The sequence below is a fragment of the Grampus griseus genome, assembly GCF_964374135.1.
Source record: "Grampus griseus genome assembly, chromosome: 2".
Taxonomy (NCBI): domain Eukaryota; kingdom Metazoa; phylum Chordata; class Mammalia; order Artiodactyla; family Delphinidae; genus Grampus; species Grampus griseus.
The window spans coordinates 49,999,996-50,020,190 of NC_139018.1; the positions used below are offsets into that span (position 1 = coordinate 49,999,996).

Consider the following 20,195-nt stretch of genomic DNA (forward strand, 5'->3'; position numbering starts at 1 on the left):
AAACCCCCCAAATTACTAACATCAAAAATGACAGATGGTGGCGCAGTGGTCGAGAGACCGCCTGCCGATGCAGGGGACGCAGGTTCGTGCCCCAGTCAGGGAAGATCCCACATGCCGTGGAGCGGCTGGGCCCGTGAGCCATGGCCGCTGAGCCTGCGCGTCCGGAGCCTGTGCTCCGCAATGGGAGAGGCCGCAACAGTGAGAGGCCTGTATACCCCCGCCCAAAAAAAAAAAAAAAAAAAAGAAATAGATACCCTGAATAGTCCTATATTTTATATAATAAAGAAGTAGAATTTGTAATTAAAAACATTTCAAAAATGAAAATTCCAGATGGCTCTACTGGCATATTTTACCAAACATTTAAGGAATAAATAATAACAATTTAATATAAACTTCTCCAGAAGATAAAGGAGAAGGAAACACTTGCCAACTCATTTTATGAGATCAGCATTACCTTGATACCCAAACCAGACAAAGTCATGAAAATTAAACTATTAATATCTCTCAGAAACAATGTAAAAATCCTTAATAAAATATTATTAATAAACTCCAGCAGTGTATCAAAATGATAGAACACCATAACCAAACTGGTTTTATCCCAGGAATGTAAGGTTGGTTCAACATTTTAAAATCAATCACAGTAATTCACTATATCAACAGACTAAACAAGAAAAGTCATTATTTCAATAGATGCAGAAAAGTATTTGACAAAATTCTCCATCCATTCATTATTAAAAACAAAACAAAACAAAAAAACACCTTTCAGCAAATTGCAATTAAAAAGAACTTTCTCTGGACTTCCTTGGTGGTCCAGTGGTAAAGAACCTGCCTTCCAATGCAGGGGACACGGGTTCGATCCCTGGTTGGGGAAGTAAGATCCCACACGATGCGGGGCAGCTAAGCCCACGCACCACAACTACTGAGCTCTCACGCCTCAACGAGAGAGCCCGTGTGCCACAAACTACAGAGCCCACATGCTCAGGAGCCTGCACACCGCAACTACAGAGCCCATGCGCCCTGGAGCCTGCGTTCCACAACTAGAGAGAGAAAACCTGCACGCCACAAGTAGAGAGAAGGCTGTGTGTGCCACAACGAAGAGCCTGCGCCACAACAAAGGATCCTGCACGCCTCAGGGAAGACCCCGCATGCCACAACTAAGACCCAACGCAGTCAAAAAATAAATATTAAAAAAAGAACGTTCTCAATCTAATAAACAGCTTCTGTGTTAGTTCTATATTGCTGTGTAACAGCCCCAAAGCATAAATGTCAAACAATGATTATCTCACAGTCTCTGGAAGCTGGGAATCTAGGTATGACTTAGCTAGGTGCCTCCGAATCAAGGTCTCTTACAAAAGTGAACTTATGTTGTCAGCTGGGGCTACGAGCTCATCTGGAGACTCACTGGAGCAGGAGCAGGGGTGGTGGTAGGGAGATCCACTTCCCAGCTCACTCACAAGATTGTTGGCAGCATTCAGTTCCTCACAGAATACTGCATTGAGTGACTATGTTCTTCTTGGCTGTTGGTCGCCTCAATTCCTTGCCATAGGGCAGCTCACAACATGGCATCTGGATTCCCTCAGAGGCAGTGAGCAAGAGAGTACAAGAGAGTACTCAAGGCAGAAATCACAGTCTCTTTGTAACCTAATCTCAAAAGTGATATTCCATTACTTTAAACATATTTTATTCCTTAGAAGCAAGTCAGTAGGTCAAGCCTACACTGAATATACAAGGGGAGTATACAAGGGCATGAATACCATGAGTCAGGGATCATTAAGGGCCATCTTAGAGACTGCCTACCACAACCTCTACAAAGAAATCTAGTTAGTGCAGGATACCTAGTGGTGCAAGATTGAATGTTTTCCTCCTAAGATCAGTAATAAGGATGTCTGCTCTCACCACTTCTATTTGATATTACACTGGAGGACGGACATACCAAGTGCAATAAGGCAAGAAAAAGAAAGAAAAGGCATACCAGTTAGGAAAAACTAAAACTGTCCCTATTTGTAGATGACTGTCTACATAGAAAAGCTCAAGGAATTTACAAAAACCTTCTAGAACTTGTAAGTAAGAAAACGCAAATCAGCATATGAAAAACTGCTCAATGTTAGTCATTAGGGGAATGCAAATTAAAACCACAAGAGACCATTACCCACCTTTTAGAATGACTGAGTCAAAAGAACTGAATACCAAGTGTTGGCAAAGAGGCAGAAATTGGAACATTGCTGGCAGGAATGTAAAATGGTACAGTCACTTTGGAAAACATTTTGGCAGTCACTTACAGTAACACATACTTAACATATGACCCAGCAGTACTCCTAGGTATTGTTTTCCCAAGAGAAATGAAAACATATGTTCACACAAAAGACCATTCATGAATATTTACAGTGGCTTGGTTTATAATCACCAAAACTGGAAACAACTCAAATGTTCTTCAACTGGGAGTGGATAAACAATATCCATACAATGGAATAGTACTCAGTAATAAAAAGGAATGAACTACTGATAAATGCAACAATATGGATGAATCTCAAATATATTAATACTAAGTGAAAGAAGATTAGCCTCAAAAGGCTACATAATGTATAATTCCATTTATATGACATACTGGAAGAGGCATAACTATAGAGACAGAAAACACATCAATGGTCGCCATTTGCAAACCATTTTTGGGAGGTTCACCTCCAGCCCATCCCTGGACTCCATCTATATGCCACTCCATTTTCAAGGCAGCCACCAATCTCTCTCCTCCCAGCTCCAGCTCCTTCCTGAACCCTATCCTGATTTACATTTAGTGGCACGCTGCTTGGCACAGGATTGGTCCCCGTTTAGTAGGCAGTATGCAAATTTTCTCTCCTCAGCTATGGCTTCCAGGCAACACCCATCTCAATGCTGGGCATATGGAATGGGATAGATGATAAAGTACTGAGGCAATCTGCCCAGTGGCGAATTACCCTATTTCGTGATTTCCTCCAAGTCCGTTAATTTTCCATCATTGTGCTCCGTTCGACCTGAGCGAGTAGGAGCCAGCCGGGAGAAGGATGTAAATAAGGAACGTAAGATAGGGCAGGCTCTGTAAGCCTCCATCTCCCACATTATAAGCCCAGCTCTAGTGGAAGTCAATGGTCAAGCACCGCCCCACCCCACCCCAACTCCCAAGCTAGTGGGGGTACGTGCAGACTCTAACCAATTTCAGTCATCGTACTGTCATCATACTTCCTCTTTTCCTCTCTCCCTTTCTCTCATTCATTCATTACTGGCTGCTACAGCACTGACCAGGAGAGACACAGAAGCTGCCCTCAAGGCATTCACAGTCTCGCGGAGAATACAGGGGAGTAATCACAGTTATCACACGGTGTGGTACAGGCTGCGTGGGGTGAGGGGCTCCTAGCGCAGGCGTCTTCCCGGCAGACTCTGCCAGAGCTGCGTCTTCCACGACCTGCTGGAGTTTGCAATCTTGCGGGCCTCCTCTCCCCGGCAGAGGGACGTGCAGGGACCCGGGCCCACTTCCAGAACAGCTTCTCCCGGGCTCCGAGGCAGCCCACCAGGGCCTTTCGCCGCAGCAAGGACGGCGACCGGGTCCGGGAGGGAGGCCGGGGCGCTGCGGCCCCGCCCTGGCCAGGCCGGAGCGGGGGGCGGTTCCCATAGGGATCACGGGCCGGCCGGCCGCGACCGAGCTGGGCGGGAGTCGGCGAGGCAGGAGCTAGCCGGCCCGACAGCTGCGGCGCCGTGAGTCCTGGGCGGGGAGGGAGGCGCGGGCCGGGCCGCCACGTGGCGCCGCTCGAGGCTGCGCGGCGGGGGCTGGGGCGCGGGTGGGAAGCCGGGGCGACGCTGGCGGGTTTCCCCGCGACCGCGCAGCAGCGGCGGGGCGGGAGAGGTGGCCCCGCCCAGCGGCGGGACGGCGCGTCCCTGCTTCCCACAGAGCTCCGGGCCCGCCTCAGGAGGCGCGGAGCGCGCGCCTCGCAGGGCTCTCCCCTCCGGCGGGGCCTCGCCGCCGCCGCCCGCGAAGGGAAATGAAACCCGATATTAGAACCGGGGAAGCCCTTACCCTTCCCGGTCCTCCAGCCAGCTCATGTGTCTTAGATAGGATGAATTTACCATTAAAAAGATAGATTGTCTTACAACTCAGTTCGTTTTAGGATGACGGGTTACATTTTAACTTGCAGGGTATATAACAGACGATTAAACTTGAGTTATCAAAGGCAGCTGACTCCAGGCTGTCACCCTTGGTCAAGTGGCCACGGCTGAGGGGCGAGGCTTTAAGGGAATGGGTCGGTTCCTAATTCTGTAACGAGTGCCGTCTTCTGTTCTAGGTCCTTGACAAAGACCCATCGCTGAGTGAAGCTCTAGTGCAGTGCGTTCAAGCCAAGATTTTATAAGCGACATTTTCAAACTATGTGAAGATCCGTTTAAAGAAGATTTATTCTTCTGTGATGGAGAAGTATGAAAAAATTGGGAAAATTGGCGAAGGATCCTATGGAGTTGTTTTCAAATGCAGAAACAGGGACACGGGTCAGATTGTGGCCATCAAGAGGTTTCTGGAATCAGAAGATGACCCTGTCATAAAGAAAATCGCCCTTCGAGAAATCCACATGCTCAAGGTAATGGATTTTTTTAAATTAATTTATTTAGGCTGTGTTGGGTCTCCATTGCTGAGTGCACACTTTCTCTAGTTGCGGCGGGGGCTACTCTTTTTTTTTTTTTTTAACATCTTTACTGGAGTATAATTGCTTTACAATTTTGTATTTGAAGTGGATCAGCTATATGCATACATATATCCCCATATCCCCATATCCCCTCCCTCTTGTGTATCCCTCCCACCCTCCCTATCCCACCCCTCTAGGGGCTACTCTTCGTTGAGATGCACGGGCTTCTCCTTGCAGTGGCTTCTCTTGTTGTGGGGTACCGGCTCTAGGCACTCAGGCTTCAGTAGTTGTGGCTCGCGGGCTCTAGAGCGCAGGCTCAGTAGCTGTGGCGCTCGGGCTTAGTTGCTCTGCTGCATGTGGGATCTTCCCAGACCAGGGATCGAACCCCTGTCCCCTGCATTGGCAGGCAGATTCTTAACCACTGAGCCACCAGGGAAGTCCTGGTAATGGATTCTTTAAAGTGAAGTTTCATGGACTAACAAAATTAAAGTGAGTCGTGTTATGTGAAATAAATGCCTTGAGATGTGGCCGCATCTCCTTCCTTCACGGACTTCTGTCCTCAGTGACACAAATGGGACATCTGTGCGTGAGTCACCAATTATATAATGAATTATAAAGTGGAGACGTTAAGTGCAGGGAACGATGGTATTCACTTTCAGACTTGCTGTGGAATATTTTATTTTTCTTCCCAGTGGCTTCTTTCCCATGTCACCTGTAGATCTGGTTCATGAAAAGCCATCAACTTTTATAGTACAGGAACTTTCCATGATTTTTAAACTTCTAGACTAGCTTCTGTTGATGTTTTGAGTCCATGAAGAGAATTAATCATTCACCTGTTTTCAAACAGCTAGAAAGCTGACAGGTTTTCATTATGCCTCACATCTATCTACGGCTGACCTTTATAACGTCTTGTCTCTAGAAGAAGGATTTTTCTCAAAAAAGTGAAATGATTGCTTTAAAAATGTTCATCAGTTAACTCTTGGAGACCATGACATGGAGGGGGGAGGGGAGTTGTTTATTATAAGCTGAAAGTATTTTTTTCCTGGAATGGAAATGAAGAAGGAAAGTATCTTTCCTTCTTTTCTGAATTTCTGTGACGATGAAACCCAAATCCTACCCTACGTAGAATGCGTCCTGTAATGAATGCAGTGTGGGTTAACTTTCAACAGATTAACTTTCTCCGTAGGGGTTGGTTTTAAACAGTTAGGGCCTCTGTGTTCTGACAAGTACAACTACCTATCCAACAAGGAAAGAGCAACCTCGTGCGAGCTCAATGGAACATCCAGGGGATTTTCTCTCACCTTTGCTTCTCCATTTGCTCCAGGCCTCTCTAAAAGTCTTCTTCTCCCCATGAATTGCGTGTGTGGGGTTATCTCTGGATGAGGACCCAAATGGGAAGTGGAGGGCTCTGGATAAATTAAAACGGGTGGGGACGACTTTCTTTATTTGGGTCTAGGACATTCTTTACCAACTGGTTGTTGTCAATTCTGAGAAGACACTTCCAAAGCCCCTGTGAAGTACTCCCCTAGGAAAGAGCGAGACAAGCAGTGTTTGCCCATCCCACCGCCTGGTTGCCGTGCCCTCCCCACTCTCTACACAGGGAGAGAGAGGGTCTCACTGTTTCTCTGGCGCCCATGGATGTTTTTCACTTTCTCAGGCTTTCCCTAGTGGAGAAGGTGATAATTGTATTTCAAAGGGCCCATTTACTCCAAAGAAAAGCCAGTCTGTTTCTAGTGGAGAGATACTCTTTTTCTGATTCTGAAGGTCACCTGCGAGCGCCTCTCTGAAACCTCTCACTATTCTTTAGCAATACGGTGTTTACGAGTTTAGTCCCTGAATTACTTCAGTTCCCCCAGGATGGGGACCTCGCCTCTAGATCTCTGTATCAACCACTTGGCATGTAATACCAATAAATGTTATTGTTGGATTGAAAAAAAGATGTTAACAAAATAAACTCTTAGGAAGGGTAGATGTTGCCAATAAATTAGGAAGTCAGATGTGTTCTCATGAGTAACTGAATATTGATGTCCTCTGAAGGATACAGTTGAGTGCACAGGAGCCTGAGTACAGAGCACACAGCACTCCATTCTCCAAAATCAAGTGCACAGCTGAGATGCCCCTGATCTGTATCAGGTGATGGGACTAGATTATCAGTAGAGCCTGTCCCGTCAAGCCCTAACTTTTCAGAATTCTGTGATATTCCTAACACATAATGGGTGCTTAAATATTTGCTGGATAAATGAATTGAGGGTTTGTTAAATGAAGTCATACTTTCTCCACTTACTTATTCAGTAAATATTTATGGAGCTCCATTGTACCTAAAACAATGTTTATGTGAAGTTGTACATCCTGTCTTTCAGATGCTTAACCGGTGGAAGATGAATTTCCCCTCAGCTCTTACACCCAATACACTGGGTTCCTAATGGGCAGGGCCTGTGTCATTCACCTTGTCTCCCCATGCCTGTCATGAACCCTCTAAATAAAGTGTTTGGAGGCTTGCTTGAACTAGACTTTGAAATGTTTAGGGAGACATGGAATAAGAGATAAGGCATTCAGGGCAGACAGTCTCTCCTAGGGAAAAAAGAGGTGCATAAGTGGAAAACAGTATATTGAAGGAACACAGGTAATAACCCCAAAGTCTTAGCCTAGATGCCTGCTGGGCTAATAGGCCCGGGAGAAAAGAGAAGGAAAGGAAGCCAGCGTGCATTAGGAGGGGGTGTGAGGAATTTCTTGGAAAACAGGTCTGGCCCTGGGATAAGTGATGATTAGCACATAGCTTCACCTTGGTCCCAGGTGGCCTTTGGGGTTTGGAGCCTGCCTTGGGGACATGTTGTTGTCCCTGAGAACAGGAAACTGCTGAGGTCTAGGCTAGTGTTTTAGGGCCCCATCTGAGCTGCATTCAAGGCAGAGCTCTAGGGCCCATGGAAGGGGAATACTAAACCGGAACCAAGCACAGTTCCATGGGCCCAGGTTCACGGGCTCAGGGGCTCAGTGAGTGTGAGTTCCTAGGAATTTCCTTGCACACCCCTCACAGAACTGGGGCTGTTAATGACCCCTGCTAAGGTCAAGAACTAGGAAGACTGAGGCTGAAGGTACCTCAGTGACCTTAGCAGGTGAGAACAAGCAAGGGCTGAGGCCCAGACTGCTCTTATTATGATAAGGAAAGCAAGAAAGGTAGATGAAGACCAGACGTAGAAGGCTTTGAATGCCAGGCTGAGGAGTCTGGCTTTCACGTGAAAAGAGGGAAGCCAGCCAAGATTTTTTATTAGAAAGTTATCATTTGCAGACTTTTGAATTTCATGGATCAATAAAATTTCCAAAAAAAAATTTTTTTGTTTACAGATTGGTCGGCATTTTAAGAGGCTGGGTTATCATCATCACTTCATAAATGAAAGGACGTTTTAATATTTTAGAAAAACTAGGAAAGACCCAATTTTAGGAAAAAAGCAGTCTCCCTGAGAGAGTAGTTGACAACTAAAACAACATCTCTCTATATATACATTTCTCAGGTGTGTGAGAGTGTATGAGTGTAGGGGTGTGTGTGTGTGTGTGAGAGAGAGAGAGAGAGAGAGAGAGAGGGATCATTGCCCTTATTTTTCTCATTTCACTATCCATTGATGAAAATGAAGACATCAGCTGTTTTGTGCAGCCTAAATTTCATGAAAGTTAGTACTATGTCTGCGAACAAAGAGACTCCCCAGATCAGGTGATGTCCTACTTATAGGATCTATCTGATACAACGAAATACTAATACCACAAAAGAACTGAATGGTCCCTTGGATTTTTTTTTTTTTTTTTTCTTTTTTGGCTGCGTTGGGTCTTCGTTGCTGCACACGAGCTTTCTCTAGTTACAGCAAGCAGGGGCTACTCTTCGTCATGGTGCACGGGCTTCTCATTGCGGTGGCTTCTCTTGTTGCAGAGTGCGGGCTCTAGGCGAGCAGACTTCAGTAGTTGCAGCATGAGGGCTCCGTAGTTGCAGAATGCAGGCCCTAGAGTGCATGGGCTTCAGTAGCTGTGGCACGTGGACTCAGTAGCTGTGGCACACGGGCTTAGTTGCTCCGCGGCATGTGGGATCTTCCTGGACCGGGGATCGAACCTGTGTCCCCTGCATTGACAGGTGGATTCTTAACCACTGTGCCACCAGGGAAGTCTATTAAGTTATAATAGAATTTTGCATGTATCTGTCCTCAGAGAATTGCTTGTATGTTTTTTAAACCATTTATTTAATGATTTAAAGCAACTCCCAATAGTTGCTGTCAGACTCTTTTAAAAATTACAGTTGTTTCCATTAAGCAGATAAGATCATGGGAGTGAATTGTCCAGCAGTCAATTGCATAATTATTAAGGCACCACATCTACAGTGTTTCTCGTTCTTGATGTGAAAGCATATATGAAGATGTAACTATACATTGGTAAATGATTTTAAAGATAATAATTATTATCAAGAAACCTATTTTGCTAATATTTTTAGAAAACATTTTTTCTGAAAAATTGAAACACTTTTCAAATAACATTACTTCATGCCATTTGGGGGAAAAAGTGTGACACATTTTTATGAGATAAATTCAGTATTTGTGCTAATAAACTGCTCCCTAAACTAAATGTAATTCGCTCTTCACCAAGAGGTCCTGCTATAGTCAACCCTTTAATGTTTTCATTTGAATCTTATTTTTTCCAGGCTTTTAGAAAAATAAACAATTGCTCCAGTTAAAGTTAGTCAGCTTGTACTCTACTTTAAGAACATTAAGTACCGTTCTAGTGACAGTAATAAAATTATACTGCCATACCTGAGCTCAAAGCAACTATCCTACCCTTTCTCAAGCTCACTTTCCATTGTGGAAAAAAAAGAAAGAAGTCAATATTTTCAGTCAGTGTTTCTGATGAGACACCTCTGTGTAAGATAGTTGACATGTGTGCATTTGGCAAGTTTTTACAGAACTCCTGCCATGTACCAGGCACTGTTCTAGGCTCCTGTCCTCACAAATAAGGAGAGACTAACAGTAAACAAATGATTATACGTCAAGTGGTGAAAATGAAGCAGGATAAGGGGGTAGAGGTGATGGAGGGGCTAGCTTTTTTATATAGAGTGGTTAGGAAGAGCCTTCCTGATGAATGACATTTGAAGACATTCCAGCAGAAATGTGAAGGAGTGACTCTTGCAGCCATTTAGGGGGAAAGCATTCCAAGCAAGGGGAAGAGTAAGAGGCCCCAAGGCAAGATCAAGTGAGGTGTTCTAGGTGTGTTCTAGTGTGTTCTAGGAGGAGCAAAGAGATGAGTGTGTCTGGAGCAGGGGAAGTGAGAAAGAGAGCCATAGGAGATGAAGTTAGAGAGATGAGGGGGTTAGATATGAGGGCCCTGTGGGCCATGGTAGGGACTGTGGATTTTACTTTGAATGAGATGGGAGCCAGCAGAGGGTTTTGAGCAGAGGGGTGCCCTGGCATGACTTATACCCTAGAAGCGTTCCTCTAGCTGCTGGTTACTCCAGCTCCATGAGCAGGAAGGTCTTTTAGAAGACTGCTGATGTGATCCAGGTGTGAGGTGATGGGGTTTGGGTCAGAGGGGCAGCAGTGGAGGTGGTCAAATTTAAGATTTATTCTGAGAGAAGAGCGCATAGGAATCCGATGGTTGGATGAGGAATCACGAATGACTCCAAAGTTCTTCAATTGAGTACCTGGAAGAATGAAGAGATCATTCACTGTGATAGGGAGACCCAGGTGCAAATCTGGGGGAAAGGAAGTCAAAAGTTCTGTTTTGGATATGTTATATTTGAGGTGTAAACCCACTGTAAAGTGGGCAATTAAATGCACAAGTCTGGCATTCAGGGAAAAGTCCGGGTTGGAGTTACCACCATGGGGAATGGAGAGACAAGTACCAAAGATTGAGCCCTGGAGCTCCAGCATCTGGAGGTCAGGAAGCTAAGGAACCAGCAAAAGAGGTAAGAAGGGGTGATCTTCAAGGCAGGAAAATCCCGAGAGCAATGTTCTTAAAAGCTGAGAGAAGGGAATTCCCTGATGGTTCAGTGGTTAGGACTCCGCACTTCCACTGCAGGGGGCCCAGGTTCGATCCCTGGTCTGGGAACTAAGATCCCGTGAGCTGTGTGGTGTGGCAAAAAAAAAAAAAAAAAAAAAAAGCTGAGGGAAGAAAATGTTTCGAGAATGAGGGGGTTGCTCAATGGTGTCAAAGGTCACCTTTAGTACAGGCTTAGAATTAGCCATTGGCTTTGAAAATATGAGGGTCATTTGAGACCTTAATGAGAGCTATTTGAGTAGAGTGGTAGGGATGAAAGCTTCATCAGAGAGGGTTCAAGAGAGGATGAGAAGAGCAAAATGAAGACAGTGATAAAGGCAACTCTTCTGAGGAATTTTATTATAAAAGGAAGCCAAGAAATGGGGCAGTGTGTGCTTGGAAGAATGTGGCGTCAAGAGAGAGTTTTTGAAGTTGTTTTTAATATGGAGAAATACGTATATTTGTATGCTAATGGAGGGAGAGAATTCCTGGAGCCATGACCTTGAGTTACCAACCTAGACCATGACCCAAAATAACTACTATAGCATACTAAAAGACCAGTTCATGGACCAGTTAGGAGATTAGGCCACCTCTTCTTTATTTGGAATGTTGCTAGGTTCTTTCCACACACTCTTCTTTGTCTTCATGTAACAGGACCCACAGCTGTCTTAAAGCTATTGGCCTAGAACTTCTTCTAGCGGGGTGTACGACATCTGATTTGTGTTGTGAGCCATGAACCCTTCAGGAGAGGGTTCAACCCTTTTCCATAACTAGGGTTCAAGCATATAAAGATACATTTTCCTAATTAATTAATTAATTTTGGCTGTACTGGGTCTTTGTTGCGGTGCTTGGGCTTCTCTAGTTGTGGCGTGCAGGCTCTGGAGCAGGGGTCCCCAACCCCTAGGAACAGGGCCGCACAGCAGGCGATGAGCAGTGGGCGAGCAAGCAAAGCTTCATCTGCCGCTCCCCCATCGCCAGCATTACCACCAGAAACACCGCACACCCCAGTGTCTTCCACGAGACCGGTCCCTCGTGCCGAAAAGGTTGGGGACCTCTGCTTTAGAGCGCGGGCTCAGTAGTTGCGGCACGCGTGCTTAGTTGCGGTATGTGGGATCTTAGTTCCTGGACCAGGGATGGAACCTGGGCCCCCTGCATTGGGAGCATGGACTCTTAACCACAGGACCACCAAGGAAGTCCCAGGCATATAAAGATATTTTGGATAGGAGGCGCCATGGTCATGACAGAAGCCAGGTTACAGAGACAGAGAGAGAGAGAGAGAGAGAGACAGTCCCTGAAAGGAAATCATCTTAAATCAAGAAGTCTGGCATCACAGGCCTGTGGCGAGAAGTGGGTACTGCTTCTGCATAAAGCAGGTGGCTGTAATTGAACCCAGCCCCCTGGGGAATATCTGTGTGTCCAGCAAGAAAAGAACTGTGTGGTTCAAAACAAACACAAGCCAACCAACCCAGAATCATTGTATTACTAAGGTCCCAAGCCTCTATGCTACTGAACCTTCTCTCTGTGGGATGCAAATGGTAGAACTATTGGAAGAGGAATCAAAGAATACCAGCCAGCAGCTATGAGGTTCCCTGGGCAGATGTTGGGCAGCGAGGCAGACGGTACAGGGGCCTTAGAGTAGATCAGACCAACATCAGTCAAAGTTTGACTATCCTCCTTCCATAAGATGAGAAAAGCAAGAGCAACAACAAGGAGATGGAATCATATTGCCATTTGGTGACTCAGTGGTCTTGGGTGAAATGCCAAGGATTGTTACCTAGGATGCACTAACTACGCTTACAAACCTTAGGAGGTGTGTATTGTTATCCCGTCTTACTAATGGATGTAGGATGGTCGATGACTTGTCATGGCCTCCTGGTTAGTGACCTGGATACCGACACAGTTCTGTCTGTCCCCATGTCCATGCCCTGCTGCTCCCACACCTCAGAACCATCGTGGTACACCAAACGCTGTACTCTTTCTTAAGTCTCCCAGAGACTGGTCCTCAGGGCTTATCCCTCCCTTGCCTCCAGAGGGCCTTAGTGCTGAGACTCATGGCTTTTGTGGAAGCCTGGGGTTCTTACTGGAATATCAGTTTTTTCCAATTCTTATTCCTTAACTCTATAGATTATTTTAGCAGGCACAAAGTTATGGTTTGCTACCAACAAAGGTGGAGATAAGCATGGGGGAAAAGGTCCATTTAAAACTTTACTATAAACATTACAATAAAGTTCATTCATTCTTCGTGAGAGCAGTGTCACCCCCAAGAAGATGAAAATTGGTTCTTAGGAGTTGGGTCCCAACATTTTTATTGTATAAAGCACAGATATACATATAGTACATATACATATATACAGTATATTTTTGGAATTAAAATTTCATTGAGAGATGATTAGGAAAAATGTGTAAAAAGACTCCTTTGAGTGACAAATATGAAAAAAAAAGGTCCATGGGGTATGGAAGGATGAGAATGTTGAGTGTATACTGTGTGCCAGAAACATGCTCTCATTTGACTGTAATTAAACATGAATAGTAGTAACCTGCTGAATGTTCAACGCAGTCCCTGTTTTCCTACGGTCTCCTCACTTTCAGTAACTTCCAGCGAGGGCTTCCCTGGTGGCGCAGTGGTTGAGAGTCCACCTGCCGATACAGGGGACACGGGTTCGTGCCCCGGTCTGGGAAGATCCCACATGCCGCAGAGTGGCTGGGCCCGTGAGCCATGGCCGCTGAGCCTGCGCGTCCAGAGCCTGTGCTCCGCAACGGGAGAGGCCACGACAGTGAGAGGCCTGCGTACAGAAAAAAAACAAAAAAAAATTCCAGCGAGGCTGTGAGCTGTGTGACTGCTCGGGGACAGGAGCCACAGTTAGGAACTGCAGTTTCTGATCCGGCTCAAAGCTGTTGGGTGACCTTGGGCAAAAGCTCCAGTGCCCGCTGGAACCTGGCCCACCTTATTGCCATGATTTATGTCTCTGTTTGGCATTGCTTTGCTGACGTTGCTGAGGGTAGCAGGGTGATTTGGGGACAAACACCGAACAGCAGTCAAGCAGCCTTAAGGATGCCAGGGCAGGAAAGTAGAGGGTCCAAAAGAGCAGTAGCAAAGGAGAGAGGAGGAGACAGGCAGAGCAGTAGAGAAAGGAGAAAGAAAGGCACAGGTGGGAAGGCAGACAGGTGGGGTTCCAAGGGGAGGAGGTGGAGGTGAAGCACTTCACGTGGTCTCCTCCGTTTCAAAATATCAGACCAGAAACACTGCTGGGCATATTACCATCCTGGTGACGGTAATGTGCCGCGGGAAGCAGGACTGTCAAGGTTCCCTGTTTTTCAAAGCATTTATGTAGTGCTTAATACCACGTGCTCTTGTGTCAAGGCCCCATTCCATGGAATGCTAGCAGAGTACCATGTAAATGCTCCCTAGCATTAGAATCTAAGCAGAGTTTTCATAATTTCTGGAGGCTTCGTCTCCCCTAGTATTAGTTGAAGGAATATTTCCCCCGTATTAGTTGAATAGCATTTCCCAACTCAGTAGACGTCTCCAGGGGAAATCCTGTGACATCTTTAACAATTTAATCTTGCTGTGCCATTTCTAGGTCCCTTTTCTTCGAATTGCTTAATTGGCTTATTGAAACATAATAGATTAGTAACATATTTCTGTAACTTGTTTTAGCCATGTGCAGCATTCTCTGTTATGGTTTATGTGGGATTACAAACTCAAAAGTCTGTGGGGAATCACAATGGTAACATAAATGAGTGGAGTGGGCTGAATGCAAGACAAGATGGAGCAGTGGAGACTAGGGCAAACTGGAGACTGTCTTGTGGGAAGTGGGTGGCCACTGCCCACCCAGCTCACAGGCTACAAAGGGGCTAGACTTTCAGAGTCTTTTTTTTAAAGCCAGAGATCAAAATTTTGTGTAAAATCTCCTGGGTTTTCCCCCATAACTCTTGTTTTGAAAAAAATTCAATATATATGCACACAAGAGGAAAGAATAATACAATGAATACCTACATATCTTTAACTAGATTCAGTAATCTAGTTAATTCTGATGTTAGAATTCTGCTTCATTTCTTTTCTATCTCTGTCTCTATCACACACACACACACACACACACACACACACACACACACTTTTTCGGCTGACACACACACACACACACACACTTTTTTGCTAAGTATGCAGCATGAATCTCCTAGAATGTCCCAATGTCTCAATAATATATTATTATTATATATATTATAATGTATATGTGTGTATATATGTATATGTGTATATTTTAATCCAGGATCTAATCAGTGAGCATACATTGCATTTAATTGCCATGTTTCTATCGTCTTCTTCAATCTAAAACAGTATTCTAACTTCTTTTTAAATTGAAGTACTGTTGATTTAGAATGTTGTGTTAATTACTGCTGTACAGCAAAGTGATTCCGTTATACATATATATACATTTTTAAAATATTCTTTTCCATTATGGTTTATCATAGGGTACTGAATATAGTTCTCTGTGCTGTACAGTAGGACCATTCATCTGTCGATGGACATTTAGGTTGTTTCCATGTCTTAGCTGTTGTGAATAGTGCTGCTATGAACATAGGGGTCCATGTATCTTTTTGAATTATAGTTTTGTCTGGGTATATGCCCAGAAGTGGGATTGCTGGATCATACGGTAATTCTATTTTTAGTTTTCTGAGGAACCTCCATACTGTTTGCCACAGTGGCTGCACCAGCTTACATCCCACCAACAGTGTAAGAGGGTTCCCTTTTCTCCACACCCTCTCCAGCATTTTATTTGTAGACTTTTTAATGATGGCCATTCTGACTGGTGTGAAGTGGTACCTCATTGTAGTTTTGATTTGCATTTCTCTAATAATTAGCGGTGTTGAGCATCTTTTCATGTGCCTGTTGGCCATTTGTATGTCTTCTTTGGAGAAATGTCTGTTTAGGTCTTATGCCCGTTTTTCAATTGGGTTGTTTGTTTTTTTGTTGTTGAGTTGTATGAGCTGTTTATATATTTTGGAAATAAGCCCTTGTCGGTCACATTGTTTGCAAACATTCTCCCATTCTGTCAGTTGTCTTTTCTTTTTGTTTATGGTTTCCTTTGCTATGCAAAAGCTTATAAGTTTGATTAGGTCCCATTTGTTTATTTTCGTTTTTATTTCTATTGCCTTGGGAGACTGACCTAAGAAAATGTTGGTACGATTTATGTCAAAGAATGTTTTGCCTATGTTCTCTTCTAGGAGTTTTATGATGTCATGTCTTATGTTTAAGCCTTTAAAACCATTTTGAGTTTATTTTTGTGTATGGTGAGAGGGTGTGTTCTAACTTCATTGATTTACATGTGGCTGTCCAACAGTTCTCTAACTTTTAAATTCTTTTTTCCGTCTTTCATGGTATTGACATTTTTGAAGAGTCCAGGTCAACTGCTTTGCAGAATGTGCCTCAACATAAGTCTCACTGTTTCCACATGATTTGATACAGGGTAAATGTTTTCAGCAAGGATACACATGGATGAGGCTGTGTCCATCACACTAGTTCTCTTCGGGAAGTACATGATATCATTTTGTCCTGTAATTGGTGCTCTCAGTTTTAATCTCTTGGTTAAGATGGGTCTGTCATATTCCACAATTGTAAAGAAACATTTTCCCCTTTATAATTAATAAGCAATCTGTGGGGTGATACTTTGAAACAGTGTGACTGCCTTGCTCCCCAACAACTGTCGCCCAATGATCCTTGCCTGAATCAATTATACTAAGAGTTATTGTAAAATGGTGATTTCAACAATTCTTTCTACATTCATTAGTTATAATTTTTCTGTAAAAAGAACTTTTTCACCCACACCCTTGCCCCCAGTACACACAGATTTTAGTGTCACTGTGAATTATGGATTTTTAAAAAATTCACCGTGTTACAAATCATCACTGTCATTCTTTTTGATTCTCAAATTGTCACACGTTTGTCCATTTGAGGCTCCTTGGACCCAGCTCCTTGGTCTGACAGGTGCCTATCATTCCTTGTGTACTTCTTTACTGTGGGGCACAACGAAATGCTCCAGGCTCATCCTGCCCCAACTCTAGAATCAGCCGTTTCTCCAAGGAGCCCTGGTTCCTTTTAGTGAGAATGCAACATGATTTTAAAATGTTGACAAGAAATTAAAAAAAAAATTTTTAACACCATTCAGCCCAAACAAAACACATCAGCAGACAATGTTTGACCTGTAGGCTCAGTGTGGGACCTTTCGATTATACAGCTTTTATTGTATGCAGATGTTCTCACTAGAGACTGGCAGATCTGACCCCTCCAGGTTCATTGCTAATGTATGTAGGTGTTGGGAGTTTATGGAAACTGGTTGTCAATTGGAGGACAAAGGAAGCATTCCCTTGCCCACAATGATAGAAACCAAACAAAACCCGTTATCATCCTCTCTCCCTATTTGTTCGACAAGTGGAGACCTGTTTGATTTTATTTTTACAAGATGACATACTAACTGCAAATAGTAACAGACTGTTTTGTTTGTTTATTAGAGGATTTTTTTAACTTAACTCAGAGTGTGTTTGTCTAGAAAGATTGTTCCCGCTGTGTAGTGAACGCCTAAGAAATAAAGCTGCCATGCTCATACTTCAAGCACAAAAGGAGCAGAAATCAACAAGCTGGCCCTTTACCTTTTTAAAAATACCCAGTTTGCAAGGAGATTAAGCGCATACCATCATCTGTCAGTGCTCTAAACGCCCTTACACACATCCTGCCACACATCTTACTCTAGAAAATAAAATATCATAGAACAGGAGGAGGCTGAATAAATGATTTTATAGTGCACATTGATAAGAAATATATTCTGTTGCTTTCTTTGCCACTTAATTTTTTTTTTTGCGGTACGCGGGCCTCTCACTGTTGTGGCCTCTCCCATTGTGGAGCACAGGCTCCGGACACGCAGGCTCAGCGGCCATGGCTCACGGGCCCAGCCGCTCCGCGGCATGTGGGATCTTCCCGGACCGGGGCACGAACCCGCGTCCCCTGCATCGGCAGGCAGACTCTCAACCACTGTGCCACCAGGGAACCCCTTTGCCACTTACAGCAAAAATGATTTATAGGTAGACAACTATGTTACATATAGTTATTATCAAATATTCAAAGCACACTAGAAAGTAGTACTTTTTACATGCAATAAAATTTTTTTTTAATGGGCCAGGCTCGTATCTTTCATTCTTACTTTTTTAATGTTTTAATTCACCTTTTTGTTTGGCAGGATTGATGTTTTAGGCCATAAATTTGCTTTCAACAGGCATATTTTCTTGCTAATTATTAATCTTCTTTGTTACTTATTAACTTTAAAAAGCACTGTAGTAAAAATGCTTTGGTGTAAAATTGCCCTGTTGAAAAATCTTTGAACTCCATTTCTCTTTTTGTTAGAATAATGAAAGGTGAGTTTCTGAACAACTGACACTATCAACCAAACCAAAACCCTAAAAACCAATCTAATCATTTGTTTTATAACTATCAGTAAGTTGCTGCATGAATATTTGGCCGTGTCATTGTTAATTCTCATTTTGATCTCCTTTGTACTATTGCTTCTTTCCTAGTACTTTTCATATACTTTATTAGTCAGTAAAACAGTTTAAGCCTCCGCTGTGTACATCCACATCCTGGGCTGGGTCTTGAGAGGAATCCACAAGACATCTCAGCCCAGGTCTCTGGCCAGAGGACCAGCCTGGCACGTTCTGTTCTGTCCATGTTTTCTGTTGCCGACCTAAAATAAATTAACTTCACCTCTTCACCTGTAACTCCAGGTTTTTTGATACTCCTCCCCTCTTCTAGCCATCCCCAAAACTAAGCCATTAGCCAGGGTGTCTACCACGGGGTTCTTGGCATTTGGAGAAAATGTGGGATCAAGGCAGCTTTTCTTTACCAAACGAGAGTGTTCTTCCACTCCTGGTTCCCAAACCAACAAATCAGCCACTGAAGACGCGGCACCGTGTGGTGGCTGCTGGTTCAATGCATATACCCTTGAAGGGCCGGGGTACAGATCCCACCATTCCATTAGGCTGGCTGGTTGTAGATGATGAGGTAGGTAGTAGAACCAGTGGATCCCATGGCCGTGTGCTAACTGTCATGCCTCCTTTGCTGTAAAATGGGCCCCTGGTCTGATGTTGTGTGGACTCCCATGCCAGTAAAGCCCTCGGATTGTGGTGCTGGCGGAAGAGGCAAAACCCATATCTAGCGTTATATCAGTTCCAGTAGGGACAATCTCTACCCGCTCCGAGTAACAGCTGGTTTCCTTAAAGGACAGTGCAGATCGCTGCCTCAGTATCTGTTTTCTTCTATTGGCAGGTTGGATACTCAGCAGCAACAGTATCCAGATCAGCCTTGGGGAGAGAAAGCCAGTGCTGTTGGGCCACGTATAACCACCATCCCTGCAGCTGTGGCCACTCTGTTCATAGGTCAATCACACAAGGGTTTGGGCGGCCAAAGACAAAGCAGCCTGACCCCTGAAAAGACATCCTCTGCCTGGTTGCTCAGTACTTCCTCTGCAGTCGATGCTCTTTTGGTGGGTATTAATATGAAGCCCAAAGATCCTCAAGCTCTGTGCTCACGCCCACAAGTACAATTTATGCCTCTTCTCCAAATGATCTTTCAGTCTCGCTCCATCTGGACTCTTAATCAACTAGGTGAGCTACATGCCCCTGCCCACAGGTCCATGCATGTCTCAGGTCCTTTCTTCCTCCGTACAGAGTGAACCATCCAATGCACTGCTTGAAGCTCTGCTCAGGGGGAGGATTCCCTTTCACCATGTCCTTCGAGGCTCTGCCAGGTGGGGCTATAAGTATATCGGCAGTCCGTCTTTAACTAGGTGACAGGGGAGAATAGGCCACCTATTATTTGTAACTTGCTTGTTCCCTCCAGACCTGCTTAAACCGGATAACAAATGAATACTTTCCATAGTATAGTGGATTGCTGTTGCATCCATGCGGTCTTATGACAGTGGATCTCTATCACCCAGTTCACAGTGGGCAGCTCTGGATCACATAGTTGCTTGATGTCCCATGGTCAGGTGCTCAGTCTCTACTAGGGCTCAGTGACATGTCAGGAGCTGGATACCTCTAGCATGATTGGATATACAGAGTCATATGGCCTGAGTGGTAGTGTAGCTTTGACCCACTGTAAAGTTCTGTCTTGCTTTGGGTCCTACTCAGTAGTGGCAGCCTTCCAAATCGCCTGGTAAATTAAACAGAGCAGTGTTCCCAAGGACTATATATGCTGCCTCCAAGATCGAAAGAGAACCACTAAGTGCCATGCCCCCTTTTTAGTGGCAGAGGATACAAGGTGCAACAATTTGTCCTTTCCTTTCGAGGGGATGTCTCAGCCTGCCCCAGGCCATCGGACCCCTAGAACATTACCCGCATGCCATGCCTCAGAGGGTTTTCTCCCACGCTCTGGCAGACATGTGTCTTAATTGGGCATTCAGAGTACTTGTCATTTCCTGCTCACGCAGGGGGTCCGATTAGCTTGGTGTTCTCAATGAAGTGGATCAACTTGGTCTTCTGTGGAGTGTCAAGATGATC

At 44.5% G+C, this 20,195-nt stretch overlaps 1 protein-coding gene across 1 annotated transcript in view; it reads left to right on the forward strand.

The window, feature by feature from the left end:
- The first annotated feature begins 3,684 nt into the window (after positions 1-3,684).
- CDKL1 (cyclin dependent kinase like 1) overlaps positions 3,685-20,195 on the forward strand; it is a 61,129-nt gene continuing 44,618 nt past the window's right edge. Inside the window, exons 1-2 of the mRNA XM_082647114.1 lie at positions 3,685-3,726; positions 4,311-4,598. Of these exons, the coding sequence (XP_082503240.1) occupies positions 4,431-4,598 (168 nt within the window). The 5' untranslated portion in view covers positions 3,685-3,726; positions 4,311-4,430. The remainder of the gene's footprint in view (positions 3,727-4,310; positions 4,599-20,195) is intronic.